The sequence below is a fragment of the Lethenteron reissneri genome, chromosome 46 (genome assembly GCF_015708825.2).
Source record: "Lethenteron reissneri isolate LAM-NWPU_2019-01 chromosome 46, ASM1570882v1, whole genome shotgun sequence".
In the NCBI taxonomy this organism is placed as follows: Eukaryota; Metazoa; Chordata; class Hyperoartia; order Petromyzontiformes; family Petromyzontidae; genus Lethenteron; species Lethenteron reissneri.
In genome coordinates, this window is record NC_083824.1 from 11,172,570 (window position 1) to 11,186,561 (window position 13,992).

The 13,992-nt window shown below is 58.4% G+C and overlaps 1 protein-coding gene across 1 annotated transcript in view; it reads right to left on the reverse strand.

The window, feature by feature from the left end:
• The window catches only part of LOC133354300 (neogenin-like), a 98,065-nt gene that overhangs the window by 53,824 nt on the left and 30,249 nt on the right, over positions 1 to 13,992 (reverse strand). The window contains 4 exon segments of the mRNA XM_061571054.1: positions 3,811 to 3,944; positions 4,667 to 4,817; positions 5,196 to 5,483; positions 10,812 to 11,201. Coding sequence (XP_061427038.1) covers positions 3,811 to 3,944; positions 4,667 to 4,817; positions 5,196 to 5,483; positions 10,812 to 11,201 — 963 coding nt within the window.

The following is a 13,992-nucleotide window of genomic DNA, read 5'->3' on the forward strand; positions in this document are numbered from 1 at the left end:
GCGAGAGAGACCGTTTGTTGTTTCAAGCGTCCCAATGTTTCTATTTCATCTCCTGGGTTAAGGGAACAACAACAACATTAACATCCCCTTTGTCCTGGAGGCCCCACGAGCAGCACGAGCACCATCCCCTCCACCCCGCATCAACGTTCCCTAATCTTCTCATTAGCCCCGAAGGAATACTGGACAGGAGAATCAATGAATGTCCATCTCCCCCTCCGTAGCCTCACTCGCGACACCGCTCATTTTTTTTCCGCCTTCAAGATTAGCGAGCGAGCTCCACCATCACCAGCAGCGCTAACAAAAACACTCGACCGCGTCACATCTTTAATTCAGGAACCTTTTGGCTCCAGGGCTCATGCTGTGCGACTTAATTAATGACCTTTACTTAAGCGGCAGTAGCGGTAGCAGCGGCTTTCAGGCATCCTGCAGATTCGGGGGCGGTGCGTGGGGGTGGTGGTGGTGGTGGTGCCGCACAACGCGATTGCCAGCTGTGGAATTTAATTTATTGATTTTTATTTTGTTTAAAAAAAAAAACAGCGTCTCGCAAAAGCGCACGCACCGCTCGCAAAGTGCTCAGCTGGTTTCCTCCGGAGCGAGCGCGGGGGGGCGGCGGAGGGAGCAGCCTGAGCGGGCGTCCCCAATGAACTCGCGAGGAGTAAATAATTGATGGAGGCAGGGACCCTGGGAGGCCGGCACCGGCCAAGACAACGGCAGCGTGGCGGGGGGGTCGGTAACAGAAATGAAAAGCGATCGCTTGGGCCGCGCGGACACTCTTTTGTTCGTTGTGGGCCTTCCGAGGCAGGCCTCGGAGAGGTGCCCTTGAGCTGGAAACGTGCAGTGGGACGGGGGATACAGGGTGCTTCAAAAAAATGTTAACACTTATATTGGACTATCGTTTTTAATGGAAAAAGAACGGACAATGCACTGTAACGTAATAACTAATGTATGTTAATGTCTTCAAAAAGTCAAAGTCTCCACTTGCTTGCCATCGTTGTCAACGCGTGCCTGGAATCTTCTCCAGGTGGTCTCCAGAGCCCGGTGGCAGCACATTTCTCGTGGTTTTGTTGCAAAGTCTCAGCAGTGTTCAAAACATTTTGAAGCACCACGCTGTGTTTCAGCTGCGATAATGCTAATGGGAGAACGAGCTCACGGGAAGTCTCTCCGTGGGACTCTGAGACCCAGAATAATTCGTCACCTTCATCACCAAAATCAAACTCACCAATATCCGTATCTTCGTCCGCACCATTACTCTACTTATTACCATCATCACAGTTACCTTAATCGCCATCTTCATCATCATCAAACCTTCAAACTATTATTCATCGTTGTGCTAATCACAATTATCATCATCATTGTCACAATTATCCTTGTAATCAATTCCACCTCGTCAATTCCTATAACGGATGAGATCGCTAAAGGCTCTCTCGCTTGCCAGCGAACTGTGAGCACCCAGCGGAGAATTCTGACACCGCACCGCTCACGGGAAGGGGGCCAAAGGTCCCACCGCAGCCACCGGCGTCGACTAAACCCCGTCTGCCACTGCCGTCGCCATCGGCGAACGAGCCGGCGCGCGTGGAGCACCGTCGTGAATGAGAAACCACGAACGGAACTCAAACTTGAATTGCCACGAGAGTACGGTATTTTAAAATGCTTCTCTCAAAACATCGTCTTCGACGGGAGGGACGGGAACCCCGACTGCGCGAAGCCAGACGTGCGCGCGACAATTTAATTCACGCGATTAAATTCGGCAATATTGAGTGGCAACTTACACCCAATAATTGCGTTTAAATAGATAAAAGCTGCTAACGAACCCAAGTAGCGCGCTGTAATATTGGTGAACAATCGAACGCCTAATTGCTCGCGAGGGATTCAATTTGTGCGATGAAATTCAAATGAAATGGCGGTGGGCAAGGTCGCCAACTCACTCAGGGCTTTGTCCACTTGGATTGAGCTCTTCGAAGACTAGTGAATAAAAAAAAAATTTAAATACCCATTATCTACGGGACTTTTTTGCCAGTTTCAAAATGATGAAAATAAAAAATAAAGCAAGGATAGGTTTTTACCCTTTCTGGAAATAAAACAGGAGTAAGTTAATGATGTTCAAACACTAAATAGATACCCCTTTGCAAGGCATTAGGTCTGCATTAACCACACATATTTGTGGCAAAACAATGCAAACAAGCATGCTCGTATAATATATGCATTGTCTTTGAAAGTGATTGGCCTATACCAGAGACAGCCTTCCTTTAATGCGTATATTATCAAAGCATACTTGTTTGCATGCTTCACCACGACCCCAGACTGTGTCAGCCTCAAATCTAACGACCCCTCGTGTTCTTCACACACGCCCGCGTTTGTTGCGATCAACCCCTCCCCCCACCCCACGTGTACAACGACGCAGCCGATTAGGACATCGATTGCCGCGATAGACGATTAATGCGCCTCGGTCCGCCAAACCCAGCTATGACCGTGTTGCCTGGCAAACGGTTCCCTACAGGTTCCCGTTCGGAATTGTAGCCGCCGGCGTGCTGACAAACAAACAGACGGCAGTCACGATTCCACGACTTTCTGTCTTTTTCGATGACGAAGAGGGTAAAACGAGAAATTGGCAACGATCGAATCGGCTGTCCGCGTCACACGAAGCGGCACAACACAAATGGGGGGGGAGAGGGGAAGGTTACAGATCAGGGGCGGGGGAAACCTACGGCCTGCGACCAGTTCAGCGTGGCCACTAACGAGGCCCACCACTTGGAAACAACCCACAGTCACTTCCCTCACCGCGCGGACCTCATGCGGTCACATAAGTGACCTTGGTGTGTGTGTGGCTGACCGCTAAGGATATTTGAAAATCCTGTTTTCGACCGCAGGACAACGTTCCCCACCGCTGAGGGTGAAGGTCGAGAGGTCATAATTCCAATGATGCCATCACACCGCGCCATCGCTTCCTTCCCCCTGCTGGACCCGGTATCCGAGGTGACGCGTGCGCATGCGTGCGTGCGTGCGTACGCATGTGCAGACAATTATCTAAACCAGACTCGGGCCTCCCCTAGCCTCTAATAAGGTCGACTCATCGCCGCTATGGAGACAAAGGCGGGCGGACATAGTGGTGGCCACCAACCCCCTCGTGTTGCTGTGCCGGCCTCCATAGGTGCTCGCTAACAGCACTTGTCACAACAGCCTGTTCAGGGTATATGGGGAATCTCTGTCTGTGTCTGTACGTGCCTGTGTGTGCGTGCGCAGAGGAGAGAGACAGGAGGCGGCTGTGTGGATGCGAGGGAGGATTGGGCAGTGAGGGTGTGAGAGAAGAGGTGGCTGGGTGAAGAGGTGGAGGCTGGGTGAGGGGGTGGAGGTGGAAGCTGGGTGAAGAGGTGGAGGTGGAGGCTGGGTGAGGAGGTGGAGGTGGAGGCTGGGTAAAGAGGAGGTAGAGGCTGGGTGAGGAGGTGGAGGTGGAGGCTGGGTGTAGAGGTGGAGGAGGCTGGGTGAAGAGGTGGAGGTGGAGGCTGGGTGAGAGGGTGGAGGTGGAGGCTGGATGAAGAGGTGGAGTGGAGGCTGGGTGAGAGGGTGGAGGTGGAGGCTGGGTGATGAGGTGGAGGTGGAGGCTGGGTGAGGAGGAGGTGGAGGCTGAGTGAGGGGGTGGAGGTGGAGGCTGGGTGAGGAGGTGGAGGAGGAGGTGGAGGAGGAGGCTGGGTGAAGAGGAGGTGGAGGTTGGGTGAGGGGGTGGAGGTGGAGGCTGGGTGAGGAGGTGGAGGAGGAGGAGGTGGAGGCTGGGTGAGGAGGAGGTGGAGGCTGGGTGAAGAGGAGGAGTCTCACCGTGTACGGTGAGCACGGCGCTGGCCTGCATGGTGTCGGCGCCCTCCCCGACGGTGCAGGAGTAGAGCCCCGCGTCCCCCGGGGTCACGACCTCCACGAGCAGGTGGCCCCCGCCCACCACCTTCACGTGCTCGCTGCGGAGGGTGGGGTGGGGGGGTGGGGGGATGGGGCGTCGAGCGCTTGGCATCAGTGGGCACCGTCGCCGCCGCCGTGCCAGCCGCTCCACCGTCGCCAGCCAGCGTCTCATGAGCTGTGGTGCCAAATCGGCCGCCAGCTACCGAGAACATCTGATGACGGTTCCACGTTGCTATGCCGGGGCCGCGTCTATCCATAGCAGCTGTCGACTTTTCGCCGAGCGGTTATCCCATTAAGCATTAAGCATACCGTGGGTGTTCCTTAGGTGTACAAGATACCGCTTCCAAAATATTTAGGTGGAAAAAACCGTTCAAGTGACCCCAGGATTGATGCTGGTCTATCAGGTCAAGTCAAGGGGAGGGTCATTCTCGGGGTCGCTGTGAATAAAACTAAAAAAATATAATTATTTTACCAGGTAAGGCTAACTGAGCTATATAGCCCAATTAAGTGGCTTATCATGTGCAAATGTATAGCAGCCAAATACCCTACAACGCACTTGATTCTAAATGTGGAGGACCTGGAGAAAAATCCACGCAACCACGGGGAGAACATCGAGGTGTCGGGGCCGGGATCGAACCCACGAGCTCCTGCGCACCAGACGAGGTAGTCAACATCTCGCGTCGCGTGGACCGGGCGTCGCGTGCCCGTGGCCTCGCAGCGCCCAAAGGCAGCGGGCCCTACGAGCGCCGAGTGTGGCTCCCGCCCGGGCTGGGCATCTCACCTCTCGTGCACGGCCTTGCCTCCCTTCTCCCACCGGACAGTGGGCCGGGGAAACCCACTGGCCGAGCACTCCAGCATGGCGGCCTGGCCCAGCAGCGCCTCCACGTCCTTGGGCACGCGCAGGAAGGCGGCCCGCCGAGCGACCCCCGGCTCTGCGCACACACGCGCAAATACACACGTGCACGCATTCAGACGCTGTCTTTCCGACAGACCTGTTCTTCACCTGAGGACGGCTGCTTGCGTTGTGGCCGAAACGTCGTGAGAATTATATTATTGTTTGATTTTTATTATTTTATTATTTCCCTTCTACGTGACTTTACCGAAAGAACCAAGAAGATGAATCCCTGCAGTCACGAAAGCTTTAAATCGAAAAAACACGCGCACCGCCGTGAATACAAAACGTACGTGGTGGGATTTAATGCAAAGTTTCAGACAACTTTGTCAGCTTGAGAAGCTGCTGCGAATGCAACCGCTATTGCTGATGCTGCTGCTGCTACTGCTGCTGGTTGTGATTGACGACCGCGACGTACCAGGCACCACCGTGAGTCGGATGTCGTCGCCCGTCCGGGAAAACGCCGCGTTCTCCGCCACGCATCGGTAGGTGCCGGCGTCGGAGGGCTCGGCGCGGGAGATCTGCAGGGCCCCGTCTGGCAGCGTTACAACTCGGCGCGCCGCGCCCGGCTCCCCGCCCGGCTCCCCGACGTCCTTGATCCACCGCACCGACGGCCGCGGCTCCCCGCTCACCTCGCACGGCAGCACCGCGCCGTCACCGGCGTGCACCGACACGTGGCCCGGGCCGGCCGCCACTCGCACCGCTCCTGTACGGCAAGGACGCTCAAGCTCAGCACGACACTCACGCACGGCCCTCACGGCGTCACCCAGTACGACTCACGGCACTCAGCATCACTCAGCAGCCTCACTCTGCCTCACTCAGCAACCTCACTCAGCGTCACTCAGCGTCACATAACCAAGGTGGATGAGCATACATTGGGCCAACTCCAGCAGTCACCCCGAGGCAGAGCAAGGCACTGGTGCGTGTGTGCTTGCGTCTCATTGACAGAGGGCCCTGATGCGGGGGAAGAGCCCAGGGACCACAAAAAGTCGTCTGGGGGAGTTGCGGTCGACTCTGCATATTAAAAGTCCCCGCGCGCGAGCGTCGTCCCTTCCGCCGCGGGACGCACCCGTTTATCCCGGCACCGAAAGTAATTCCCGAGGGCCGCCCGCACACGGCACAGCCGCGTGCACACCGGCGGTACCTCGAAGACGCACGGAGGCGTTCGCGGACTCCGGTGGCTTATTCTAAGAGCATTCTCACGGCGCGCGACTTCAACGCTCCGGCAATCACCGACATATCCGGAGACATTCAACCCTCGGGGGAGGGCGACGCTGCTGCCGCCCTCCCCCCCCGTCTCTTGTTCTCCGTCGCCGACGGCGGCACGGAGCGACACGCTCGCAAATTAACTTAGTTAATTAGCAAAATACGTGCCCGCGTTCTGCGTCCAAGGTCAAAAAAAGAGATTGTAGGGGGGGGTGGGGGGGCAGTGGAAAGCGAGCCCTCGAAATCGGGCCTCGGGAAAACGCGGGCGCATTCACACGGCGGGCAGGCGAGAGGGCGAGAGGGGCGGCGAGCGGAAAGGAGGACAGGCGGGCGGGCGAGTCGGGCGCTCATCCATCATGCCGGTCTCTGTGGCATTCTTGAGAGCGAGAGAGCGGACGGGCGGGCGGAACACGTGAGGATGGCGGTTGATGGGAGGCGGGCGCTGAGGTGGCTGTGCTGGGGAGCGGTGGGGGGGGGAGGGGAGCGGGCGGGGGGGGAGGAGGGGTGGCGACGCAGCGGTGGCTCGAAGGGGAGAAGAGTTTTCACGGCAAAAGGTTGTGTTTGCTCAGTTGAGTGAGATTCCGTTGCTCAGAAAATTCCTGCCCGCCTAATGTAACTCTAGCGCGCGGGGCGCATTCATCTTCTCCGCCACTTAAAAAAAAAAAACAATAAAAAAGGGTCGGGCTCCTGTAAAAGCTTTGGAACGGAGGAGCGCGAGGGGTGGCGCAGCGCGCTGTTATTGCAGCCCGGGACTCGAGTTACCGGGGTATTGCATGTCGCTGCTATGCAACTCGGGGGAACCCAACAAAAACACCCGTTTCAACGTTGCATTTCGCTCGACTGTATATAGCTTGCCGATTGCAATCTGCAAAGATCAGGCCGCTCGAGAAGTCACGAATACCGCGGGATACCTCGGCCGGCGCATCACCGCGCGGCAACGCTCTCGGGACGAACGGTCGCTCTCACCAAGTCGGCGGTGTGGGCCGCCTGACCAGTTTCCTGCCACGCGGCGTCCCAGCGCCTCGGCGCTCTTCTTGGTGGACATTCCACAACCCCTCCTGACTCTTTAACAAGGTGGGGGGAGTGGGGTGGGGGGTAGATATTGACGAGCGGGACGCTCGCGGGGGAGACCCTCCTCCGGGACGCTGCCTCGCAACGGCGAGCAGGGGACCCGTCGTCGTCCTCATCGTCGGCGTCACCATGGTTACTCGGCGGGGCCTTGCGATGCTGGCCTGGGCCCAAAGGAAGCACCGTGCCAGCTCCACCAGCGCCAGACGGTGGGGGGAGAAGCCTCACCCCCACATAATAATTTTATTATTAACTGCGAACGTCGCGTTTTGAGTGTTCATGCGCACAGGGTGGGAGTTTGTCGGAAACCGAGCGTCTCATAAAGTCACGGTGGCTAGGAGATGTTAACTACCTCGACTGGTATACAGGAGGTCGTGGGTTCAATCCTGACCCTGACGATTGTATACTTGGAGTTTGCGTGTCTCTCTCTCTTCCCGTGGTCGTTATAAACACGCGTTTCGAGTATTTGGCTGTGACAAATCTCCACGTGATTGTGCTATCATTTGTGAGGTCGCTTCTGAAAGAGAGCTACATAAGCTCAGTGGGGCCTTGTATGGTAAAATAAAAACAGTTTGTAGTTTGTTTGTTTGTTTGAGTTGCACTGCACCTGCCCTGCACCCACCACTTCCTCCTCCCCATTGTTATCATTGAGGATAACGACCTCCGTGCCGAGGTTTGACGATTTACAATGGAGGTCTCGCACGACTCGCGCGTTCAAATTGTGCACCCCGTGCAAATCCCGCCACAATTAGCCACGCGACCGACTGCGTGTTTCCCGGAAGTGAAACGTAAACGCCGCCACGCTCGCCTCTTTGCTAACTCGGCGAAATGGAAGCCGCCCGCTGGGCGACCGCGCGTCGGAGAATCCTCCGCCTGCACGGCAAGCGGACAGCGGCAGTCAATCCCGCACGGCACCGCACCACACCGCCAACTGCAGGACGTGACCTTTCACCTGCCGCACTCACAGACCCCCATCAGCTCTATCGGCAACGTTTTTTTGAAACTTTCCCTGCAATGATTATGCAAGCTGCCTTTATTGCTCCTTTCAGGGCCCACGTGTTTCTGCTGCACCCTCCCTCGGCTGTGCCCGGGATTATTATTTTACGATCCCCACACTGTGCCCCCCCCTCCCTCCCCCAGAGCTGCAGAGCGGAGCGGCCCCTCTGCGGGACAAAGGCAGCACTCGGCAGCGGCCAGTCGGCTCTCCCTCTCCTCGCCGCACACCCGACTCCCCTTCTCCACAAGTCAGCGTGGCGCGGAAAGCTCGTGCTGGGCCGCCTGACTGCTCGCAGCGGAGAGGTCCCCGCGGCTTCTCTGGGTGTCTTCGCTGGACTCTGCGCATCCGCTCCACGACCTCCCTGGCCGCCTCCAAACATCCTGCACCGACGTCGACTCGCGCCCGACGGCTTTGCCCGATTATTGCTCCCCGCGCTCCCTCCTCCCGCTCGCTCTGCTCTCCCATCCTCGGTTGACAGCGCAGCCAGCGGTGGCTGCCCTCGACTGGGCGGTTTGAACGCCCCGATCGGGAGAACACGGCGCCTCGCGAGCCGGCGCGCCGTGCCGATCGTCACGGCCGCCGCTTCGCTCGTAGCGCCGTGATGCCGCCCCTCGAGCCGCCCGGCCCATCCCCCTCCGACGTCGCCACCGCCGCCCGTCGCTCCGCCGCCACGCGGGGTCAGCGGGGAGATTCTCTCGAGCGTGCGCTCCCCGTTCTGTTTGGCACGCGCAGACCAATCGCGGCTCTGTCAAGCGCTTACGCGACGCTCCGCTGCTCGACTCCGATTCCCCTTTGACCGCCCCGCCTGGGGCGTCCGTCGATCAACCTTTGCTTTTTGTGGGTTTAGTTTCTTGTCCACCCCGCACCTCCGATTAGCACGGTTAGCTACGTACGGTGCAAAAAAAGTTCAACATACGTACATTGGTGTGAGGCAAAGGCGGCCGGGTGTGGTCCTGGTCACACCGTGTCTTATATGCACCACTGCCGGCCTTCACAGCTGCTGCTTGCTAACAGCACTTGCCCCAACAGCGTGTGTAGGCTCCACAGCGGGTCTTTGTCTTTGTGTCAGGTTGGAGCTCTTGAGTGATATTTTGCGCTGTGTTTACGCGGTGCCGCGAGGAGTCACATCCCGGTTTTGTCGAAGGTGCTTGGCAGTGAAAAGCACGGAGAGATGATTGCTTGGGATTGCGGCGAGAGTCACAGAGGGAAACGTGGAGCAGAGAACAAACTCCGGTAAATTCGGTTTTCTACCTTAGTTTGCCCAGTGAATGCCGCCCTCCACCAAACAAGTTCGGGGGCGGCAAGCCACGTGGCTAGAAGAGATAATGGTGGCCGGTATGCGTGAGTCTTGAAGGAGCGACAGACGGGAGGGGTGAGGATTGCGGGGCCAAGAGCACGCTCACCACGGAGATGGAGTGATGGAATTGGCATTGTGCAGGTGTGCGATGCACATTGTTACATCGCAGGAGTGTGAGAGATGATGACGGATTGGAGGGGTGGGCGGGGCAGGTTGATTATGGCTGATGCTGATGATGATGAATTTGTAATTCTAAAGAAGGCCGGGGTGATGGGGCTGGCCGTGGTGAATCCGAACGCCCCGCTAACCAACGGGTGTCATTTACACGGCAGCGCACGCGTGCGCGGTGGGGGCCCGCGGGCACTATCGACCGCTCGCGCCCCCTCCCTGGTCTGCAGAATAAGATTAATTATCCGCCAATACAATCAGACGTCATTACCGCAGCTCGGCAGACGGGCGCGGGTGGCACCGACACACGCTGTAAAGCGCGAGGAAATGAACTCATCGATTCTGTTTACACGGATCCGGCGACGCGTTGCCGGCGGCCAGCACCGTGTCCGAACGCGGCACCTGCCGGATGCGGTGCCTGGCTTTGACACCGAGCTGCAGCGAGTTTGAACTTCGGTCCACGCAATTTCCGTGAAGGTTCGTTGCTGTGTGCCGGGCTCTCGTTAAACAAAAAACCAAAGCAAAAGAAGAAAGACCTCTTGTGTTTGTCCATCAAAATGCGAGCGACCGGATATTTGTGCCGTCGGCGTTCATTACGGGCGACGAGACCGGCCGCGCTGCATTGCGTCGCCCGACCGTGGCCGTGCAATGCAACAATGCGCGAGGGAAGGAGCGGCAATAGATGTGCGCGTGAAGACACGATCGCTCGGCACGCGCTGCCGCAGAGTTTAACCGCTCTCCACAGTCTCGAGGTGTGAGCCAATGCAATCACAACTCCGCCCCCCCCCCCCCCCCGCAATGTTTACCGAGAGAGCAATTACCTGCGCGCAAGTGCTCGAGGCTTCACGAAAGGGCAACCGGGGGCATGGGGAACGACTGCGCTCGTGTTCTCTCTCCTTCCCCCGCGCTCTCGGTGGCTGCTCGAGTTGCCGTGACGCGGTCACCGTGTCGTCCGTTCAGCAACACATCGTGACGTTGTGACTAATGTGTCTCGTAAAACTAAATCATATTTTAATTCCTGAAAAAATATGTATTTAATTAACATTTAATCAACATTCTACGAAAATAACGATTACACACATGCACAATTACAGCCACACAAAGACAAAATTACAATCAAAATGACCCTCATACGGTACCGCACACCCAACGCAATCACACACATGTGGATAGTGCAAACTTGCTCGTCCATGCTCGTGCATGCTCATTCGTGTTCCTGTGTGCCCGTGCGTGCCAATGTGCCCATGCGTGCCCATGCGTGCCCATGCGTGCCCATGCGTGCCCGTGTGTGCCCGTACCGGCGATGGAGAGCCGAGCAGCGCGGCTCACGATGGTGCCGATGCCAGGAGCCGTGGCAACGCACTCGTAGCGGCCTTCGTCCGAGCGGCTGCCCCTCCCGTGCTGCACAGAGCGCAGCAGCAGTGCGCCGCTCGCCAGCACCACCCTGCGCTCCTCCTGCTGCTGCTGCTGCTGCTCACCCTCGGCCTGCAGCGGCAACGCCAGGATGACCCCGTCGCGCTTCCACTCTACGCGCACGGCGGGCCCCACGTCGTCCTCGCCGGCGGCGCCCGACGCTCGCTCCGGCCGCGCCGAGCAGTTGAGCCGAGCCGAAGAGGCGCGCACCGCCACCGTGTCCGAGGGCTCCGTGACGAAGCGCAGCGCGGTGGCGAATCCCGGCGCCGCCGAGCCTGCGGGAAGGACGCGAGCGCGCCTGCGGTCAGACATCGGGGGCCATCGTTGCCACGCCGTCCACACGGCGGTCGAGCGAGATTCCTGCGCCAATTTAAAACACGCGACGCTGCCCGTTACCGCACTTTTGAAACAACGGGGCAGCGTTTCTTGAATCTCAGCGCCCTGAACCCCGCATCCGCCCAGCCACCCAGAGACGCTCGCGGTCAGAGAGCCTCCATGCGTCGCGTCACGTGCGCTCACGCCCGGCCAGTCACGCCACGCGGACCGTGCGCAGTAACGGTCATCGATGTAGGCACCTCAAACTTCAAACTCACCGCCCCCCCCCGCCTCTGCCTCCCCGGTGCTGTGCTTCACCATCCCCCTCCGCCACTCATTCACCCGCTTCTGTCCGAGGATCAACCGTGGCGGCCAGCGGCCTCGCTCGGCAGCACTTGGGCATGTGTAGTGTCGGCACGGGCCCCGATCGTCCACGCCGCATCGTCCGCTTGCACGGCATCTCGCGTTACCGCTCGTGCAGAGCAGCCCGGCCCAGCCAGCGCGGAGGCAAAATCTACACCGTCACGGAAAAGGTCAGCCGACCGACGGCACGTGCAAGGCCAAACTTTGAAAAGGTTAACGGCGGCCAACTCCACGGATGAGCACCACCGCGAATTAAACTGTCACTGCGCGTTCAAGAATTAATGAGACCCAAGTTCCACTGTCTCTGAACGACCAGGTGGAGACATCCTGCCAGGCAAAAACGCTCGTCGGCTGACATCCTCATTGAATTCTGGACATGGAGAGTGTTATTCACTCGAGGGCGAATATTTAAAGACATAATGAGGGAACAATGGCCTCTATATCGCATCGCAAACGTGCTCGCACAGAACCCTTTGTTATTGCGCCGCATTCATCACAAACGCCTGGGGCTCTTGGAGTGAAGCAACAAAGTCGATGAACTGACAGCGTCTGTGACAGCCGGTGCCTGTGAGTGCGCGCGTGTACGTGTGCGCGTGTGTATGTATATTGAACTTCTTTCGCACCAGACGTAGCCAACCATGCTCATCGGAGGTGTGGGGGAAGGACAACTAACTGAACACAACAACAAGCAGTTCTAAAGAAGTGAGTTTTGTCAATCTAGATGGTGATTTAAAAGTGCACAGCTGCCAGTGGCTTCCTAATATCGGAAGGAAAGAGCGTTCTGGGCGGCCGCAGTAGGGCATCTGAAAGCGCCGCGCGATGCGGTGACCACCGTCTTTGCAAGCGCGTGGCGCTCTGATCAAGACTCGGACGGAGGGCTGCGGAATGAACCCGGAGCGGGGCGGCGTCGCAGCGACGCACACACGCCAGCCCCGACGTGCCCCGGCCAACTTCGCACGACCGGGCCTCGCGCGGGAGGACGGTAGCGGCGTGGTCGCACCGACACCGGCCACGCACGCGAGCGGTGCGCCCGTCGCAAGCACGGACCGCCCCGGCCCCCGCGTCCGCCACCACCCGACCGGGACGACGGACCGATCGTTAAACCGCCGTGCCGTCCGGCGCGAGCGCACGCCTCCGGCCGGGGCGCCGGCTCCCGGGACCCGCCGGGTGCCGTCAACCCCCGAAACAACACCGCGGACCGCCATGCGCCAACCGTGTATCGGACAAGCAAGACGCTACTTCCGTGCTCTGAGAGCTTTTTTAAGATGCGCCAGGGCCTTCGCGACCAACACCATCGTTCATAATGGATTGTTTTTATTGTGGTTCGGATCGCGCAAGTACACAGTGTGTCGTAAACCCTTCTCCACCCGAAACCGCTGATTCATAAAGTTGTCACATGAACCTCCCCCCCCCCCCCCGTGAAGCTCTCGCAGTGTCCATGCGCATCGATCCAGGACGAAGGTTAACCCTGGGGAAGGCCGGGCCGAGTGGAGCGGGCGTGATTTAGGGGCGAGCGCCACAGCGATGCATACGCACACACGCACACACGCGCACCCTCCATTAAAAGGCCCAAACGCCCAGGTGCCCCCCACCCCACCGCCACCCTGCCACTCTGCCGAGGTTTTATCACCGTGGGCCTAGAGGGGTTTTAGGGGCGCAGAGAGAGAGGAAATGGCAGGGTCGGCTGTCTATAAAGGGTTTAGGTCGATGCTGCACTTTGGCGCGCGCACACACGGGCGCGCGAAAAAGACGCAGATTGCCCCGTTAATTGTTCAAGGCGTTTCGGGATAAGCGCCGCTCCTAACGGGCGCCTGTCGAGGCTGCCCACTGCATGGGGAGGAGCGGCGTGGGCAGCGTTCGCACCGGGGCAGCTGTCGTCCAGCCAACGCTGATGCTGACACGCCACCAGGTGCTCCACCTTAGGCCGAGTCAACCTAAGGAAGGCCCGATCGGTCAAGGTCCAATAACAATCCCACCTCGTGCTATTAAACCCAGGCCACGAGATACGCGGCACCGCTGGTGAACAACGCACCACTGCTCCCCCCTTGCATGCAATGCACTATACGCACACAAAGACAAAGATCCCCCGTATAGCCTTAACAGACTGTTGGGGCGAGTGCTGTTAGCGAGCAGCACCTATAGAGGCCGGCACGGCACACACCGCACCAGGTACTTATTCGCTTCTGAGTCAACCTAGGGGAGGCCCAGGACGGATTCTGATAATCGCCACTGGTGTAGACCGTGAGCGGCAATCGAACTCAGGTCACCAGGTCTGCATCGTGGAGTGCTAACCGCTGCACCACCGCTCTCCGCAGAAAGAGAAAGACACGTGTCTGTGTGTGCGTGTGTGCGTGTACGTGCGCACACGCACACCCACGCAGGAAAAAC